Below are 21,244 nucleotides of genomic sequence, written 5' to 3' on the forward strand. Positions count from 1 at the left end.
CTAGCTGCTCTCCCACTAATACCCCTTCCACCTGTCCATCTTCATTCCCTAATTCTAAGTTAAGAACCGCCCCCTCTATTGTGCTTCCAAAGTTCTGGCTAAAAAAGTTCTCCTGAATGCATTTTAAGAATTCTACACCCTCTATACCTTTCAGACTAATTCTATCCCAGTTAATATTAGCATGGTTGAAATCCCTTACTATTACTGCCCTATTGTTTTTGCACTTCAGAAATTTGCCTACATATTTGATCTTTTATCTCCCTCTGACTGTTTGACGGTTAATAGTACACTCCCAGCAGTGTGACTGCCCCAGTCTTGTTCTTCAGTTCCACCCATATTGACTCTTTTGCTGATGTTTCATAAGAACATAAGAATTAGGAACAGGAGAAGGCCATCTAGCCCCTCGAGCCTGCTCTGCCATTCAACAAGATCATGGCTGATCTGGCTGTGGACTCAGCTCCACTTACCCGCCCGCTCCCCGTAACCCTTAATTCCCTTATTGGTTAAAAATCTATCTGTGACTTGAATACATTCAATGAGCTAGCCTCAACTGCTTCCTTGGGCAGAGAATTCCACAGATTCACAACACTCTGGGAGAAGAATATCCTTCTCAACTCAGTTTTAAATTGGCTCCCCCGTATTTTGAGGCTGTGCCCCCTAGTTCTAGTCTCCCCGACAAGTGGAAACAACCTCTCTGCCTCTATCTTGTCTATCCCTTTCATTATTTTAAATGTTTCTATAAGATCACCCCTCATCCTTCTGAACTCCAACGAGTAAAGACCCAGTCTACTCAATCTATCATCATAAGGTAACCCCCTCATCTCCGGAATCAGCCTAGTGAATCGTCTCTGTACCCCCTCCAAAGCTAGTATATCCTTCCTTAAGTAAGGTGACCAAAACTGCATGCAGTACTCCAGTTGCGGCCTCACCAATACGCTATACAATTGCAGAAGGACCTCCCTGCTTTTGTACTCCATCCCTCTCGCAATGAAGGCCAACATTCCATTTGCCTTCCTGATTACTTGTTGCACCTGCAAACTAACTTTTTGGGATTAATTTACAAGGACCCCCAGGTCCCTCTGCACCGCAGCATGTTGTAATTTCTCCCTATTCAAATAATATTCCCTTTTACTGTTTTTTTTTCCCCCAAGGTGGATGACCTCACACTTTCCGACATTGTATTCCATCTGCCAAACCTTAGCCCATTCGCTTAACCTTTCTAAATCTCTTTGCAGCCTCTCCGTGTCCTCTAGACAACCCGCTTTCCCACTAATCTTTGTGTCATCTGCAAATTTTATTACACTACACTCTGTCCCCTCTTCCAGGTCATCTATGTATATTGTAAACAGTTGTGGTCCCAGCACCGATCCCTGTGGCACACCACTAACCACCGATTTCCAACTCGAAAAGGACCCATTTATCCCGACTCTCTGCTTTCTGTTAGCCAGCCAATTCTCTATCCATGCTAATACATTTCCACTGACTCCGCGTACCTTTATCTTCTGCAGTAACCTTTTGTGTGGCACCTTATCGAATGCCTTTTGAAAATCTAAATACACCACGTCCATCGGTACACCTCTATCCACCATGCTCGTTATATCCTCAAAGAATTCCAGTAAACTATTTAAACATGATTTCCCCTTCATGAATCCATGCTGCGTCTGCTTGATTGCACTATTCCTATCTAGATGTCCCGCTATTTCTTCCTTAATGATAGTTTTGAGCATTTTCCCCATTACAGATGTTAAACTAACCAGCCTATAGTTACCTGCCTTTTGTCTGTCCCCTTTTTTAAACAGAGGCGTTACATTAGCTGCTTTCCAATCCGCTGGTACCTCCCCAGAGTCCAGAGAATTTTGGTAGATTATAACGAATGCATCTGCTATAACTTCCGCCATCTCTTAATACCCTGAGATACATTTCATCAGGACCAGGGGACTTGTCTACCTTGAGTCCCATTAGCCTGTCCAGCACTACCCCCCTAGTGATAGTGATTGTCTCAAGGTCCTCCCTTCCCATATTCCTGTGACCAGCAATTTCTGGCATGGTTTCTGTATCTTCCACTGTGAAGACCGAAGCAAAATAATTGTTTAAGGTCTCAGCCATTTCCACATTTCCCATTATTAAATCCCCCTTCTCATCTTCTAAGCGACCAACATTTACTTCAGTCACTCTCTTTTCCGTTTTATATATCTGTAAAAGCTTTTACTATCCGTTTTTATGTTTTGCGCAAGTTTACCGTCGTAATCTATCTTTCCTTCCTTTATTGCTTTCTTAGTCATTCTTTGCTGTCGTTTAAAATGTTCCCAATCTTCTATTTTCCCACTAACCTTGGCCACCTTATACGCATTGGTTTTTAATTTGATACTCTCCTTTATTTTCTTGGTTATCCACGGCTGGTTATCCCTTCTCTTACCGCCCTTCTTTTTTACTGGAATATATTTTTGTTGAGCACTATGAAAGAGCTCCTTAAAAGTCCTCCACTGTTCCTCAATTGTGCCACCGTTCAGTCTGTGTTTCCAGTCTACTTTAGCCAACTCTGCCCTCATCCCACTGTAGTCCCCTTTGTTTAAGCATAGTACGCTCGTTTGAGACACTACTTCCTCACCCTCAATCTGTATTACAAATTCAACCATACTGTGATCACTCATTCCGAGAGGATCTTTTACTTGGAGATCGTTTATTATTCCTGTCTCATTACACAGGACCAGATCTAAAATAGCTTGCTCCCTTGTAGGTTCTGTAACATACTGTTCTAAGAAACAATCCCGTATGCATTCTATGAATTCCTCCTCCAGGCTACCCCGTGCGATTTGATTTGACTAATCAATATGTAGGTTAAAATCCCTCATGATTACTGCCGTTCCTTTTTCACATGCCTCCATTATTCCCTTGATTATTGCCCGCCCCACCGTGAAGTTATTATTTGGGGGCCTATAAACTACGCCCACCAGTGACTTTTTCCCCTTACTATCTCCAATCTCCACCCACAATAATTCAACATTTTGTTCATTAGAGCCAATATCATCTCTCACAACTGCCCTGATATCATCCTTTATTAACAGAGCTACCCCACCTCCTTTCCCTTCTTGTCTATCTTTCCGAATCTTCAGATTCCCCTGTATGTTTAATTCCCAGTCTTGGCCACCCTGCAACCACGTTTCTGTAATGGCCACCAAATCATACCTATTTGTAATGATTTGTGCCGTCAACTCATTTACTTTATTTCGAATGCTGCGTGCGTTTAGGTAGAGTGTTTTAATACTAGTTTTTAAACGATTTTTAGTTTTGACCCCTCCTGCAGCCCCTTTATATTCAGTGGCCCTTTTTGTTTTTTGCCTCGGGTTTCTCTGCCCTCCACTTTTACTCATCTCCTTTCTGTCTTTTGCTTTTGTCTCCTTTTTGTTTCTCTCTGTCTCCCTGCATTGGTTCCCATCCCCCTGCCATATTAATTTAACTCCTCCCCAACAGCACTAGCAAACACTCCCCCTAGGACATTGGTTCCGGTCCTGCCTAGGTGCAGACCGTCCTAACATATCATCCATCCTGACAGCTGTAATTGTTTCTAAATCAGTACTGTGACCCCCCCTCCTTTCTTACCCTTCTCTATCCCGTCTGAAAACACTGTAACCATGAATGTTGAGCTGCCATACCTGCCCTTATTTCAACCATGTCTCAGTAATAGCTATATTATCATAGGCCCACGTGTCTATCTGTGCCCTCAGATGATCCACCTTATGCCCACGAAGCCTTGCATTGAAGTTTTTTTTTACCATTTAGCACAGTAAAACTCCCTTGTTGTCTATTTTCTAGAGTTTGTTTCTTCTGCCTTCCAAACTCGCTTACTAATTTTCTGCCTTCCATTTCCAGCTTTGTTTCTCTCCCTTCTGAATCTACTCTCAGGTTTGCATCACCCTTATGAGATAGTTGAAAACCTTCCCCAGCTCCGTAACAGCACTACCAACACCCCCCGCAACCTCGGCGAGGGTATTGGTCCCAGCCCTGTTGAGATGCAAACCGTCTGGCTTGTACAGGTCCCACCTCCTCCAGAAGGTTCTAATGCCTCAGGAATCTAAAACCCTCCCTCCTGCACCATCTCTCCAGCTACGCATTCATCAATAGTGGGGAAAACGTTGGAATCAATTATTAAAGATATAATCGCAGCACATTTCAGGATCGGTCCAAGTCAGCATGGATTTATGAAAGAGAAATCATGCTTCACAAATCTTCTGGAATTTTTTGAGGATGTAACTAGTAGAGTGGACAAGAGAGAACCAGTGATAGTGGTGTATTTGGACTTTCAAAGGGCTTTTGACAAGGTCCCACACAAGAGATTAGTGTGCAAAATCAAAGCACATGGTATTGGAGGCAATGTATTGACATGGATAGAGAACTGGTTGGCAGATAGGATGCAAAGAGTAGGAATAAACGGGTCCTTTTCAGAAGGGCAGGCAGTGACTAGTGGGGTGCCGCAGGGTTCAGTGCTGGGACCCCAGCTATTTACAATATACATTAATGATTCAGATGAAGGAATTGAATGTAATATCTCCAAGTTTGCAGATGACAGTAAGCTGGGTGGCAGTGTGAGTTGTGAGGAGGATGTTCAGAGGCTGCAGGATGACTTGGACAGGTTAGGTGAGTAGGCAAATGCATGGCAGATGCAGTATAATGTAGTTAAATGTGAGGTTATCTACTTTGGTGGCAAAAACAGGAAGGCAGAATATTATCTGAATGGTGACTGATTACGAAAAGGCGAGATGCAATGAGACCTGGATGTCATGGTACATCAGTCATTGAAAGTTGGCATGCAGGTACAGCAGGCAGTTAAGAAGGCAAATGGCATGTTGGCCTTCATTGCAAGAGGATTTGAGTATAGGAGCAGGGCGGCCTTACTACAGTTGTACAGGGCCTTGGTGAGGCCACACCTTGAATATTGTGTACAGTTTTGTCTCCTAATCTGAGGAAGGACATTCTTGCTAGTGAGGGAGTGCAGGATGGCACGACTGACATGTGAAGAAAGACTGGATTGACTAGGCTGATATTCATTGGAATTTAGAAGAATGAGAGGGGATCTCATAGAAACATATAAAATTCTGATGGGATTGGACAGGTTAGATGCAGGAAGAATGTTCCTGATGTTGGGGAAGTCCAGAATCAGGGGTCACAGTCTAAGGATAAGGGGTAAGCCATTTAGGACAGAGATGAGGAGAAACTTCTTCACTCAGAATTGTGAACCTGTGGAATTCTCTACCACAGAAAGTTGTTGAGGCCAGTTCGTTAGATATATTCAAAAGGAAGTTAGATGTGGCCCTTCCGGCTGAAGGGATCAAGGGATATGGAGAGAAAGCAGGAATGGGGTACTGAAGTTGCATGATCAGCCATGATCATATTGAATGGTAGTGCAGGCTCGAAGGGCCGAATGGCCTACGCCTGCACCTATGTTCTATGTTTCTATGCTCCATCCTTCTATTTCTGTACTCACTAGCACGTGGCATCTGGCGATTACTACCTTTTAAGGTCCTCCTTTTTTAATCTCTTTCCTAGCTTGCTAAAATCTGCTTGCAGGACCTCTTCCCTCTTTCTACCTATGTCATTGGTAGAAAGAGGGAGGACCACCACCTCTGGCTCCACAATTGAAGGCCGTGCCTTCTGCTGCCAACGCCCTAATTTGTGAAATTGCTTCCCTAAACCTCTGCATCTCAAGCTCTTTCCTTCTCTAAGACGCTCCTGAAAACCTACCTCTTTGACCATGCTTTTGGGCATCTGTCTTAATATCAGCTTATGTGGCTCAGTGTCAATTATTTTGATAAACCTGCGGTGAAGGGCCTTGAGATGATTAACTACATTAAATGGGCCATACATATACAAGTTGTTGTTAGGAGATTGGATGCAAGCTTCCTCCCTGGTACAATATCCATTATATTCATGCAAATCCTGCCCGGAGTGCAATAAATTACTGTTCCTCGGCCCCACCTCACCTGGCCTTCACTACACGCCCTCCCTAGGCGAAGACCGAGTGGCTCCCATTGCTCACAGTATTAGAATGTGATGGGAAGTTCCTGTGGAGCTGGGGACTTGCCCTGAGTGAAGCCTGAATTAGGCCTCAAGTTTCATGTATCGAACTGAAAAACCCCAGACCGTCAGGATATAGTATTTTGTGGGTGGGGTGGACTCTATTTTTCCCTCTACAATGAGAAACTCTAATGGCACATGAGCTTTTGAAGGAGCAGCAATAGATTATTATTTTTTTTACTGCCATTGTGCTGTTATTGTAGATTACCTGCTGTTTTTTTAAAGTATTATTTTAAGTAAAAGTTGAGGGTTTTTGTTTTGTTTCCTCACGCCGGTTTTGCGATAGATTTGATTTTAGTATGCAGTAAAGAACTCCTATTCATACTGTCACTATCACATCATTACAATGCCACAAATCACTTCAATACCTTGAATAATTTTTTGGAGTAACCGGGTAGTCAAAGGAATGGAGTGGCTGGTCTTAATGTGGAGACAGAGGTACTAATTGTGTACTTTGCATCTGTCTTCACTAGAGAAGTGAATATTGCCAATGTAGCAGTAAAGTAGGAGACTGTCATAATTTTGGCTGGGATAAAAATAAAGAGGATTGTTAGCAGTCCTCAAAGTAGAAAAGTCACCTGGTTTGGTTGGACTGCATCGTTCGTTATTCCGAGAACTAAGGGTTTAAATTGTGGAGGCTCTGGCCACAATCTTCCAATATTCCTTTGATAAGAGAGTGGTGCCAGAGGACTGGAGGATTGCAAATGTTGCACCCCTGTTTACAAAATGTGGAGAGGGATAAGCCCAGAAACTACAGGTCAGTCAGCCTAATGTCAGTGCTGGGGATATTTGAGACAATAACCCAGGACAAAATGAACTGGCATTTTGAAAATATAAGCGAATAAGCACGGATTTGTTAAAGGCAAATCCTGCTTCACTAACTTGATCGCATTCTTCGACAAAGTAACCGAGAGGGTTGGTCAGATTAGTGCGATTAATTTAACGAATATGGACTTTCAATAGACTTTTGAAATAGTACCGCATAATAGAATTGTTAGCAAAACTTAAAGGGTCAATGGCAGCATGGATATGAAATTATCTTAGTAATAGAAAGCAGAGAGTAGTGGTGAACAGTTGTCTTTCAGACTGTAGGTAAGTGTAGAGTGGTGTTTCTCACTGCCCCATTAGGACCATTGCTGTTAGTGACATATTAATGACCTGGACTTGGGTATTTCAAATTTTGCAGATGACAAGAAACTCAGAAATGTAGAAAACAGTGAGGAGGTTAGTAACAGACGTCGGGAGGATATAAACAGACTCTCAAAATGGGCGGACACATGGCAGATGCAATTTAACGGAGGTGTCAATGATATATTTTGACAGGTAGAAGGTAGAGAGGCAATATGCACTAAATGGTATAATTTTAACAGGGGTGCAAGAGCTGAGAGATCTGTAAGCATAAGTACACAAATCTTTGACGGTGACAGGACAAGTTGCGAAGCATGTTAAAATACATATGGGATCTTTTGACTTTGTTAATAGAGTAAATGAGTAAAAAAGCAAAGAGGTTATGCTAAATCTAGTTAGACCTCAGATTACGTATTGGTTTCAATTCCGGGCACCACCCTTTAGGAAGGAGGCCAAGGCCTTGGAGAGGGTGCAGAAGAGACATACTAGAATGGTACCAGGGATGGGAGACTTCACACTCTGCTGTAACCTGGAATGAACTGTTTTGCAGATAACAAATTAACTGAGATGGGGAATCCATCAAGTAAACAATGTCGTATTCAACACCCTGCTGCAAGGAAATATGATCAGACCGGAGGAACCGGCACAAGTGAAGTGACTCCTTCTCCTGGTTAGTATAACGAAACGCATTTCAACTAAATCATTTTGGAACACTTCAACCACTACAGCAAAACTCTGCCCATTCTCTTACCGATCTGTAAAAATATAAAAACAGTTTAAAATATCAAACAATTGTTACCGTCTATACTTGTGGAATATTCTTATTTCTGTTCTCTAGCCCTGTATTGTACCAAGAGGTTTTTTTTGACAGAAGTGCGAATGGGGTAGAAATTGCTTTTAATGCACAGAATGGGCGGCGGCCTGTGAACATTTGCTCAATCACGTGCCTGCAAATAAACCCTCAATTGTACCCATCCCTTTAATTTAAATACAAATAATTAAGTGGCAGTTGTCAGCGCCACTTGCACTGCGCATTGGCCGCATGCAGAATGAAGGCCGTCAATTTCACCGTTGCTGAAGCCAAATAATGACAACCAGCACTGCTAAAAGTGGAGGGGCACTTTGGCTGTAGGCAACTTATAAGTGACAGAAACGTAGAAAATAGGTACAAGAGCAGGCCATTCGGCCCTTTGAGCCAGAACTGATCAAGCTAGTGAGAACGAGGCAAAAGAGGCAAAAAAGTTCAACAGACGCCAGACGGAGAAGCTGCATCGCTATTGGGAAAACCAACATCAAATTTCTTTTTTTTTTGCACCATTCAATATGATCATGGCTGATCATGCAACTTCAGTACCCCATTCCTGCCTTCTCTCCATACTCCCCGATCCCTTCAGCCGGAAGGTCCACATCTAACTCCCTTTTGAATATATCCAACGAACTGGACTCAACAACTTTCTGTGGTAGAGAATTCCATAGGTTCACCACTCTCTGGGTGAAAAGGTTTCTCCTCATCTCGGTCCTAAATGGCTTACCCCTTATCCTTGGATGGTGATCCCTGGTTCTGGACTTCCCCAACATCGGGAACATTCTACCTGCATCTAACCTGTCCAATCCCATCAGAATTTTATATGCTTCTGAGATTCCCTCATTCTTCTAAATTCCAGTGAGTATAAGCCTAGTCGATCCAGTCTTTCTTCATATGTCAGTCCTGCCATCCCGGGAATCACTCTGGTGAACCTTCGCTTTCTCAATAGCAAGAATGTCCTTCCTCAGATTAGGAGACTAAAACTGCACACAATACTCAAGGTGTGGTCTCACCAAGGCCCTGTGCAACTGCAGCAAGATCTCCCTGCTCCTATACTCAAATCCTCTCGCTATGAAGGGCAACATGCTATTTGCTTTCTTTACTGCCTGCTGTACCTGCATGCCTACTTTCAATGACTGATGTACCATGACACCCAGGTCTCGTTGCATCTCCCCTTTGATCCTGTTTTTGCCACCAAGGTGGATAACCTCACATTTATCCACATTATACTGCATCTGCCATGCATTGCCCATTCACCTAACCTGTCCAAGTCACCCTGCAGCCTCCTAGCATCCTCCTCACAGCTCACACTGCCACCCAGCTTAGCATCATCTGCAAACTTGGAGATATTACATTCAATTCCTTCGTCTAAATCATTAATATATATTGTAAATAGCTGGAGTCCCAGCACTGAACCTTGCGGTACCCCACTAGTCGCTGCCTGCCATTCTGAAAAGGACCCATTTATTCCCACACTTTGCTTCCTGTTTGCCAACCAGTTCTCTATCCATGTCAATACATTACCCGCAATACCATGTGCCTTAATTTTGCACACTAATCTCTTGTGTAGGACCTTGTCAAAAGCCTTTTGAAAGTCCAAATACACCACATCCACTGGCTGTCCCTTATCCACTCTACTAGTTACATCCTCAAAAAATTCTAGAAGATTTGTCAAGCATGATTGGGGACAATGGCCGGCACAGCAGACCCCACAGAGGCCGCCCAGTTTCCGGACACGGCTTTTGAGGTTTTGCAGCTGGAGGTCATCAGGAATAGGAACATCATCATAGGCAGTCCCTCGAAATTGAGGAAGACTTGCTTCCACTCTAAAAGTGAGTCCACCAGGTGGCAAGAAGATATCAGGCAAGCAGCGAGTGGGCATAGGTGGCAGAATGCGTCCGTGCCAGAAATATAACAGAAAATAGCCATGGTCTGAACCAGTAACACCTTAATAGAGGGAACATTAAGAATTACATTCAAGACTAAAACTCCAGGCCTCAACGTGGTGATCTCCTCCGGATTGTTTTGCATTGAGCTGCTTCTGGAGGGAGATATGAGGCAGGCCAATGTGCAGCTGCATGGCTGGAACAGGAGGGGAAGTTTTCATGTTCTTGGGGTACTAGTGAGTTCAGGGAGAAGGGAAGGGATGTCCACAATCTGAACCTATCAAAAACAATAATTTGCCAGAATGGGTGAATGGATCTGTGGAAAGGGTATGACTGCAGGAAGGGAAATAGCCGGATCGGAGACTGGAGAGTGGAATTACTGAAACTGTTGGCGCAACATAAAAGTTTATTACACAAGAGAATGTGTCATGGGGTTGGGGGTAATATAGTAGCATGGAGAGAGGATTGGTTAATGGACAGAAAACAGAATAGGGATAAACGGGTCTTTATTAGGTTGGCAGGCTGTAACTAGTGGGGTGCCACAAGGATCAGTGCTGGGGCCCAGCTATTTACAATCTATATTAATGACCTAGATCAGGGGTGGGCAATTATTTGGACTGGAGGGCCAATGAACAGGTTCTGGTGAGCTGTTGAGGGTCGCCCCCACAATGTTCCATCAGTCGCGGGGTCTCACGCAGGCCAGTCCCCCAGCTCCTGCTGTTGGAAGAGACACTGCACGTGTGGTTCCATTGTGGCCGGTTGCGCAGCAAATTTAAAGGAACTGTGCGCAAAAACAAATGAGAGAGAAGGTTGCATAAACATAAACATTGCACAAACATAAATTTGGATAGTAGTCAGATGTTATCTTACATACACATGTATTAGACACTGCTTATTAATGAATAAAAGATAAAAATTTGAAAATGTTGTGTTAGCTTCTGGTCTCTGTAAATCAGTGCTATGAAATAGAACTGTACCTCCTTTAGAGCCTGTGTCAGCATCATTTTCCCACCTCAGTCATCTTTATGTCCCTCTGCAAAGATTACTAATGTCGGCCCAATTGGTGCCAGATGAGAACTCGCCTGCCATCGTACTCTGGATATAGAGAGGATATTCCTTGCTTCCCAGAGTTTGCTGTCTTGTTCCCAAACATCTTGCTCTACTATCCTTGGCAAGTGTTCTGCACTGAATATGTAATCAGTCTGTGCTAAGGGTGAATGCATTGTTGGTTACTTATGCTGGTTCATTAACCATCAAGCTTTGCTGCGTAGCAAGCTATGCTGCTGCCCCTTCTTAAAACCCATACATAAGCGAGTTTTACATACAATCTGTCAATTTACGATTACAATCCCTACCGTAAGGTAGAGGAACTCCCGATTCCTCAGACCCTCCTAATACTGATAAGCCCTACAATCTGGACCATGTGTCAGATCAATTCACTACCTTCAGTATCCACTTTAGTGGTCATCTTTTATCCCCTTACATTCTGGAATCTCTATTCCGAGGTGGAATTAGTGAACATTTACAGATACAAGCAATGATCGGGCGATGCTGGAACCGATCAGCTACAGACAAGTCATGTTTGACAAATTTGCACACGGTTTTTAAGAATTGACTATATAGATTGATGGAATGTAGAACATGCGATGATTATGGGTTTTCAAAAGGTGTTTGTTAGTGTGAAATTTTGTGTTCATAGATCCGAACTCTACCATCACTTATTTCTTGACAAAGTGTGACGATTACCAGCTGTTCTGGTTGACGAAATTCTACCGGGACAGATTGGAACAGGCGGTTGAAGAGGGTGTGGAGGGACTCGGCCTGTGGTTAACAGGCGAGGACCATTTCAGTGGACAAGAATATCACGCAAGTACACAGAATGAATTTAGATTATGCTAACATCACAAAGCTGACAGGATATCCTAACATAGTAACAAAGGAATTGCTAGATGAAAAAAGACCGAGGTCTGTGTAATTCCCCTCCTAACAGCCTGGTAGGAGAATGGAGTAGTTGACTAATCGATGTCTATCAATTAGTCGACAACAGACCTAGACATGAGGTGAGGAAAACCCCAATGATGGATAACTTCGGAAACCATAAATCCAAAGTCACCTGTTCCTCCCAAACATGCTGCACTTACCACATGTCATATCTCAAATTACTCATTTACTCCTTCCCAAAATGTTATTTTCTGAAATAAATCTATCTAATTTGCATCTAAATGAATCAATAACTGTTTCCACTGACTCCCTGGTGAGCCCGTTCCCCAGATTCACCACTCACACCCTGAAATTGTTTCCACAGATTAGTTTTAATTTACCCTTCTTCAATCACAGGCCGTGCCCTCTGGTTCTACTGTACTGGACAAAGTAAAACAGCAATTCTATCACCTCTCAACCTTCTCTTTTCCAAGGAGGACATGCCCAATTTACACAATAGCTCCTAATCCAACTCCTCCACCCTGCCAACCATTCTAGGTACTCTCTTCAATAGCTGCGATAACCTTTGTATTGAGGCAACCAGAATTGTACACCGTAATGTAAGTGCAGTTACACCAATGATTTATAAACTAGCGCAATTATTTCATTGTCTGCTCAATGTTGACCTGTTAGTACAACTTGTATCTGATTGCCACTGATAATTGTTGCACTATCAAATATTGGAATCGTAGAATGTTGCAGAATAGAAAAGGCAAAATATCAAAGTAATGGATAAAACTGCAAATATTGTGAATCTGAAACAACGATACGGAGAGGTGAAAATATCCATCAGTATCTGTACAAAGGACAGGGAATGATTTGGGTACAACTCGTGTGGTTCCCAAACAAAGGGAAACGGTTTTAGTCGGACAGGGAAAAGGAGAGACCAGATGGGAATTAGAGGGAAGGAAATGGGCTGAGTGACCAGGAAACTATTTAATATTAAATCAGGGAACAGATTAGATGTCACAAAAATATTCCCTGTGGGTTGAAGACCAGACATAACAAAACAGAAGAGCTCAAATGGTGAAATATTGTGAAACACAGAGAAAACAAGCCAAAATAGCAGTGTGGGGTTGGAAAAAACAAACTGTCCCCATCAATACAGTGCAATTGTTGGTTTTCTCTTCCCTGAGTCACCCAGTCTAAACCCAACCTCCTGCTCACTGCCCATTACCGATAATATCCCACCCAGTCTAAACCCAAACCCAAACCCCTACTCACTGCCCATTACCGTTAATATCCCACCCAGTCTAATCCCAACCTCCTGCTCACTGTCCATTACCGTTAATATCCCACCCAGTCTAATTTCAACCTCCTGCTCACTGTCCATTATTGTTAATATCCCACCCAGTCTAATCCCAACCTCCTGCTCACTGCACATTAACGTTAATATCCCATCTAGTCTAATCCTACCCACTTGTTCAGTCCATGACCTCTAAAATTGATTTTCTCCAAAAATAATCAGATTATTTTTAACGATTTATTGACTTGCTTCCACAAGAATTTCTGCAACTAAATTATACATTCTAACCGCCATGTACGGAAATAAATGGATCCAGCCTCACCCTTAATACTTAGAATTAGCCTAAATTTGTGTCCTTTGACTAAACCGTGGGAACAATCTGTAAATATTTATTTCATAAGCTTTCAGAAACTGAAGTCTTCCATCAACTCCTCATGTAATCTGCTTAATTTGCATAACATGATCCCATAATTCTCAAATCCCCTCTAACAGGAATTCCACATCCCAAGGAACCTCCCAGTGAACCTGCTGAACAGTTTTTCAATTGTTTTTATTTCCTTCCTACAATTGAGTTTCCAAAACTGTACACAACTGGGTAAATTACCTGCCCCTGTGCTCTTGGTGTGGAATGTCACTCCCCATTTTCCTTCAGTTAAACATTAGGAAGACTGTTGTCATCGTTGGTGACCCCACCACCAACTCCGTCTCCTCGTCGCTTGATTTTATTCCCCTCCCCGGCCACTGCATGATACTAAGCCAGTCTGTCCGCAATCTCCGGGTCCAACCTTGAGCTGAACTCCCAACCCCGTATACTCGCCATCACCAAGATCCCCTACTTCTATCTCCGTAACATTACCCGCCCCTGCCCCGGCCCATCTCCCGCTGAAAACTTATCCTTTCACATGGTGGGTCTAGACTCGACTGATCCAATGCTCTCTGGGCCGGCATCCTTCCCTGCACCTTCTATGATCTTCAGCAACTCCAAAATTCTGCTGATGCCCAGGTTTCATTCAGATATCACTTGTGAGCTCACTCGCCTTTAATGGCTCCCGCTCCTCAAATGCCTTAATTTTAAAATTCCCATTCTGCTCTTCAATTAACTTCATGACCCCTAACTTCCCTATCTCCTCCAGCCATTCAACTTCCGGTGCCACTGGAGTTCTCAGTTGCTCTGTCTCTGACCTGTTGTTCACCCCCTTTCTTCACGTCGCCCATGGTAGCTGAGCATTCAGTTGTCTTTGGCCCCATGCTCTGGAATTCACTCCAACATCCCCTCTGCCTCTCCACCTCCCCTCTACTCCTTAAAGCTTACTTTATCTCTAGCTTCTGGCCACCTCTGCTAATTTATCCTGCTTTGTTGAGGTTTCATTGTCTGATTTTTTCCCCCCTGCGAAACACCCTGGGATGTTTTTATACTTTAAAGATCCTATAGTAATACAAGCGGTTGATGGAAATCGTGACTATCCATTGCTGGACACGGGCTCCTGTACACCAAGGTTTCACACCGGCAGTGGGTATACAAAGAATTGAGTGCCTGACATTTCAATTACCAAGGAAGTAAGTGATTGGTATGATTGTTTCAATTAGTCGGTGTAATTTCTCACCGTTTTCTTGCTGCTCCCATCACTTCAGAATCGCCCCTTCCATGCAACTTGAGTTCTCAATTGCTGCTGTTTTATTTCTAAGTAAATCAAAGTGTGACAGCAGGAAATAGGTGTAAGAAACAAGTGCATCATATTGTCAATCGGTAAACTGATATCATGTTGATGGACAGAGAAAACGAATCCCATTAAACCACTGCAGATTCTCAGTGATTCTTCGCTCCCCAGAAAAATATTTCTGATTTCTATTTTAGCTTTCTCTCATTTATTTCCTGTTGATGGCTGAATTAAGATGTTTACAGGATATTCAGCCCCTTTTCAGAATGGATCAAAACCTGGCCCAGTGACTGCTTTCTGTGCTCAAAACAACTGGGAGATCCCATCACTGAACAGATCCTTTCCATCTCATTCTCAGTGTTTGTCTTTCACTCCACTCCTCAATATATTCATTATTATTCTTTACAGAAAGTCACTGAGCTCGCGGAGAAGGGAAACCGGGCCGACAGTTCCAAACTTCTCCTCAATCTGGTGATGGAGAAAGGCTCTGAGGCCCGAAGGGCAATGTGGGAATCCTTCGTGACAATGCGCCACACGTTACCGAAGTTGGACAAAATACTGAAAGAAATACAAGAACTTGGTATGGTAAAATCACACACTGAATTAAAATTCAGATTTAAACATTGCAGATTTTACTATAATATTACACAGATCTGATTTCATGAAAGAAAATTAATCTAAACAGGTTCTAATCCATTTGATTATATGAACACCACACACAGTTTATCCGAAGTACCCAGTCACCTGGAAGGTAAGTGATGGCATGGAGATTTATTTCACTTGAAAATCAGAAACTTTGACTGTAGCAGTTTGTTTAGATGTCAAAATCTGGGAATGAGGGGTATAAAGGCTGAGGAAACAGGATTAAACGTCATTTCGATTCAAGATTAATCAACAAAAGTTCAACTTCGGCTCAATTTACAATTCACTCCGATTTTTGAATTATTAAATTTGCAAATCTTGTATGCTCCAGTTAGCCCATAGAAACATAGAAAATAGATGCAGGAGCAGGCCATTCGGCCTTCGAGCCTGCACCACCATTCAATATGATCATGTCTGATCATGCAACCTCAGTACCCCACCCCCGCCTTCTCTCCATACCCCCTGATCCCTTTAGCCGTAAGGGCCACATCTAACTCCCTTTTGAATATATCCAACGAACTGGCCTTAACAACTTTCTGTGGTAGAAAATTCCACAGGTTCACAACTCTCTGGGTGAAAAAGTTTCTCCTCATCTCGGTCCTTTATGGCTGACTCCTTATAGAAACATAGAAACATAGAAACATAGAAAATAGGTGCAGGAGCAGGCCATTCAGCCCTTCTAGCCTGCACCGCCATTCAACGAGTTCATGGCTGAACATGAAACTTCAGTACCCACTTCCTGCTTTCACGCCATACCCCTTGATCCCCCGAGTACTAAGGACTTCATCTAACTCCCTTTTGAATATATTTAGTGAATTGGCCTCAACTACTTCCTGTGGTAGAGAATTCCACAGGTTCACCACTCTCTGGGTGAAGAAGTTTCTCCTTATCTCGGTCCTAAATGGCTTACCCCTTATCCTTAGACTGTGACCCCTGGTTCTGGACTTCCCCAACATTGGGAACATTCTTCCTGCATCCAACCTGTCCAAACCCGTCAGAATTTTAAACGTTTCTATGAGGTCCCCTCTCACTCTTCTGAACTCCAGTGAATACAAGCCCAGTTGATTCAGTCTTTCTTGATAGGTCAGTCCCACCATCCCGGGAATCAGTCTGGTGAATCTTCGCTGCACTCCCTCAACAGCAAGTATGTCCTTCCTCAAGTTAGGAGACCAAAACTGTACACAATACTCCAGGTGTGGCCTCACCAAGGCCCTGTACAACTGTAGCAACACCTCCCTGCCCCTGTACTCAAATCCCCTCGCTATGAAGGCCAACATGCCATTTGCTTTCTTAACCGCCTGCTGTACCTGCATGCCAACCTTCAATGACTGATGTACCATGACACCCAGGTCTCATTGCACCTCCCCTTTTACTAATCTGTCACCATTCAGATAATAATCTGCCTTCCTGTTTTTGCCACCAAAGTGGATAACCTCACATTTATCCAATTATACTGCATCTGCCATGCATTTGCCCACTCACCTAACCTGTCCAAGTCACCCTGCAGCCTCCTAGCATCCTCCTCGCAGCTCGCACTGCCACCCAGCTTAGTGTCATCTGCAAATTTGGAGATATTACATTCAATTCCTTCGTCGAAATCATTAATGTATATTGTAAATAGCTGGGGTCCCAGCACTGAACCCTGTGGCACCCCACTAGTCACTGCTTGCCATTCTGAAAAGGACCCGTTTATTCCAACTCTGCTTCCTGTCTGCCAACCAGTTCTCTATCCACGTCAGTACATTACCCCCAATACCATGTGCTTTAATTTTGCACACTAATCTCTTGAGTGGGACCTTGTCAAAAGCCTTTTGAAAGTCCAAATACACCACATCTACTGGTTCTCCCTTGTCCACTCTACTAGTTACATCCTCAAAAAATTCTAGGAGATTTGTCAAGCATGATTTCCCTTTCATAAATCCATGCTGACTTGGACTGATCCTGTCACTGCTTTCCAAATTGCTGCTATTGCATCTTTAATAATTGATTCCACCACCGATGTCAGGCTGACCGGTCTATAATTCCTTTTTCTCGCTCCCTCCTTTTTTAAAAAGTGGCGTTACATTAGCTACCCTCCAATCCATAGGAACTGAACCAGAGTCCATGGAATGTTGGAAAATGATCACCAATGCATCTACTATTTCTAGGGCCACTTCCTTAAGTACTCTGGGATGCAAACGATCGGGCCCTGGGGATTTATTGGCTTTCAGTCCCATCAATTTCCCCAACACCATTTCCTGACTGATAAGGATTTCCCTCAATTCCCCCTTTTCACTTGACCCTCGGTCCCCTAGTATTTCCGTGAGGTTATTCATGTCTTCCTTGGAAAAGACAGATCCAAAGTATTTGTTCAATTTGTCTGCCATTTCCTTGTTCCCCATTATGAATTCACCTGATTCTGACTGCAAGGGACCTAGAACATAAGAACATAAGAATTAGGAACAGGAGTAGGCCATCTAGCCCCTCGAGCCTGCTCTGCCACTCAACAAGATCATGGCTGATCTGGCTGTGGACTCGGCTCCACTTACCCGCCTGCTCCCCATCACCTTTAATTCCCTTATTGGTTAAAAATCTATCTATCTGTGATTTGAATACATTCAATGAGCTAGCCTCAACTGCTTCCCTGGGCAGAGAATTCCACAGATTCACAACTCTCTGGGAGAAGAAATTCCTTCTCAACTCGGTTTTAAATTGGCTCCCCCGTATTTTGAGGCTGTGCCCCCTAGTTCTAGTCTCCCCGACCAGTGGAAACAACCTCTCTGCCTCTATCTTGTCTATCCCTTTCATTATTTTAAATGTTTCTATAAGATCACCCCTCATCCTTCTGAACTCCAACGAGTAAAGACCCAGTCTACTCAATCTATCATCATAAGGTAACCCCCTCATCTCCGGAATCAGCCGAGTGAATCGTCTCTGTACCCCCTCCAAAGCTAGTATATCCTTCCTTAAGTAAGGTGACCAAAACTGCACGCAGTACTCCAGGTGCAGCCTCACCAATACCCTGTACAGTTGCAGCAGGACCTCCCTGCTTTTGTCCTCCATCCCTCTCGCAATGAAGGCCAACATTCCATTCGCCTTCCTGATTACCTGCTGCACCTGCAAACTAACTTTTTGGGATTCATGCACAAGGACCCCCAGGTCCCTCTGCACCGCAGCATGTTGTAATTTCTCCCCATTCAAATAATATTCCCTTTTACTGTTTTATTTTCCAAGGTGGATGACCTCACATTTTCCGACATTGTATTCCATCTGCCAAACCTTAGCCCATTTGCTTAACCTATCTAAATCTCTTTGCAGCCTCTCTGTGTCCTCTACACAGCCCGCTTTCACACTAATCTTTGTGTCATCTGCAAATTTTGTTACACTACACTCTGTCCCCTCTTCCAGGTCATCTATGTATATTGTAAACAGTTGTGGTCTCAGCACCGATCCCTGTGGCACACCACTAACCACCGATTTCCAACCCGAAAAGGACCCATTTATCCCGACTCTCTGCTTTTTGTTAGCCAGCCAATTCTCTTCAATTAGTCTTCACTAATCTTTTTCTCTTCACATATCTATAGAAGATTTTTCAGTCAGTTTTTATGTTCCCTGCAAGCTTACTCTCATACTCTATTTTCCCCCTCAGTCCTCCTGCTAAATTCTAAATTTCTCCCAGTCCTCAGGTTTGTTGGTTTTCCTGGACAATTTATATTCTCTTCCTTGGATTTAACATTTTCCCTAATTTGCCTTGTTAGCCACGGTTGAACCACCTTCCCTTTTTTATTCTTATACCAGATAGGGATGTACATTGTTGTAGTTATCCATGTGATATTTAAATGTCTGCCATTGCCTATCCACTGTCAACCCTTTAAGTATCATTCTCCATTCTATCCTAGCCAATTCTCGTCTCATACCATCGAAGTTTCCTTTCTTTATGTTCAGAACCCTAGTGTGAATTAACTGTGTCACTCTCCATCTTAATGAAAAATTCTACCATATTATGGTCGCTCTTCCCTAAAGGGCCCTGCACGACCAGATTGCTAATTAATCCTCTCTCATTACACAAGACCCAATCTAGGATGGCCTGCTCCCTAGTTGATGCCTCGACATATTGGTCTAGAAAACCATCCCTTGTATACCCCAGGAAATCCTCCACCACTCTATTGCTACCAGTTTGGTTAGCCCAATCAATATGTAGATTAAAGTCATGATAACTGCTGTTGCAAGCATCCCTAATTTCCTGTTTGATGTCATCCCCAACCTCCCTACTACTGTTTGGTGGTCTGTACACAACTCCCACTAACGTTTTCTGCCCTTTGGTGTTTCACAGCTCTACCTATATAGATTCCACATCATCCATGCTAATGTCCTTTCTTACTACTGCATTAATCTCCTCTTTAACCAGTAAAGCTACCCGACCTCCTTTTCCTTCCTGTCTGTCCTTTCTGAATACTGAATACCCCTGGATGTTGAGTTCCCAGCCTTGGTTACCCTGGAACCATGTCTCCGTAATTCCAATAACATCATAGCCATTTACAGCGATCTGCGCAGTCAATTCATCCACCTTATTACGAATGCTCTTCGCATTGAAACTCAGAGCCTTCAGGCTTGTTTTTTTAACACTCTTTGTCCTTTTAGAATTATGTTGTATTGTAGCTCTTTTTGATTTTGCCCTCCACTCTTGCTTTTCTCCTTCCTACTTTTTGCTTCTGCCTCCTTGCATAGATTTCCATTCCCCTGCCATTTTAGTTTAAACCCTCCCCAACAGCACAAGCAACCACTCCGCCTCAGACATTGGTTCTGGTCCTGCCCAGGTGCAGACCGTCCGGTTTATACTGGTCCCACCTCCCCCAGAACCGGTTCCAATGTCCCAGGAATTTGAATCCCTCCCCCTTGCACCATTCCTCAAGCCACGTATTCATCTGAGCTATCCTGAAATTCCTACTCTGACTAGCACGTGGCACTGGTAGCAATCCTGAGAATACCACCCTTTGAAGTCCTACTTTTTAATTTAACTCCTAGCTCCCTAAATTCAGCTTGTAGGACCTCATCTCGTTTTTTAATCCATATCGTTGGTACCTGTATGTATCACGACAACTGGCTGTTCACCCTCCCCATCCAGAATGCCTAGCAACCGCTCCGAGACATCCTTGACTCTTGCACCAGGGAGGCAACATACCATCCTGGAGTCTCGTTTGCGGCGGCAGAAACGCCTATCTATTCCCCTCACAATAGAATCCCCTATCACTATCGCTCTCCCACTTTTTTTCCTGCCCTCCTGTGCAGCAGGGCCACCCACGGTGCCATGAACTTGGCTGCTGCTGCCTTCCCCTGATGAGCCATCTCCCCCAACAGTACCCAAAACGGTATATCTGTTTTGGAGGGAGATGACTGCAGGGGACCCCTGCACTACCTTCCTTCCGTTGCTCTGCCTAATAGTCCGGGGATGAGGGGGTTAACTTATGAGGAAAGGTTGAGTAGGTTGGGCCTCTACTCATTGGAATTCAGAAGAATGAGAGGTGATCTTATCGAAATGTGTAAGATTATGAGGGGGCTTGACAAGGTGAATGCAGAGAGGATGTTTTCACTGGTGTGGGAGACTAGAACTAGAGGGCATGATCTTAGAACTGAGATGAGGAGAAATTTCTTCAGTGGGTTGTGAATCTATAGAATTCGTTGCCTCAAAGCTGTGGAAGCTGGGACATTAAATAAATTTAAGACAGAAATACAGTTTCTAAGGGGATAAGGAGTTATGGGGTCCGGGCAGGGAAGTGGAGTTGCGTCCATGATCAGATCAGCCATGATCTTATTGAAGGTGGAGCAGGCTCGAGGGGCTGTATGGCCT

The 21,244-nt window shown here is 43.6% G+C and overlaps 1 protein-coding gene across 1 annotated transcript in view; it reads left to right on the top strand.

The window, feature by feature from the left end:
* LOC139273793 (NACHT, LRR and PYD domains-containing protein 3-like) overlaps positions 1-21,244 on the top strand; it is a 41,512-nt gene that overhangs the window by 6,568 nt on the left and 13,700 nt on the right. Inside the window, exons 2-5 of the mRNA XM_070890891.1 lie at positions 7,751-7,870; positions 11,591-11,757; positions 15,184-15,355; positions 15,461-15,526. Of these exons, the coding sequence (XP_070746992.1) occupies positions 7,768-7,870; positions 11,591-11,757; positions 15,184-15,355; positions 15,461-15,526 (508 nt within the window). The 5' untranslated portion in view covers positions 7,751-7,767. The remainder of the gene's footprint in view (positions 1-7,750; positions 7,871-11,590; positions 11,758-15,183; positions 15,356-15,460; positions 15,527-21,244) is intronic.

This window comes from Pristiophorus japonicus, chromosome 9, assembly GCF_044704955.1.
Source record: "Pristiophorus japonicus isolate sPriJap1 chromosome 9, sPriJap1.hap1, whole genome shotgun sequence".
Taxonomy (NCBI): domain Eukaryota; kingdom Metazoa; phylum Chordata; class Chondrichthyes; family Pristiophoridae; genus Pristiophorus; species Pristiophorus japonicus.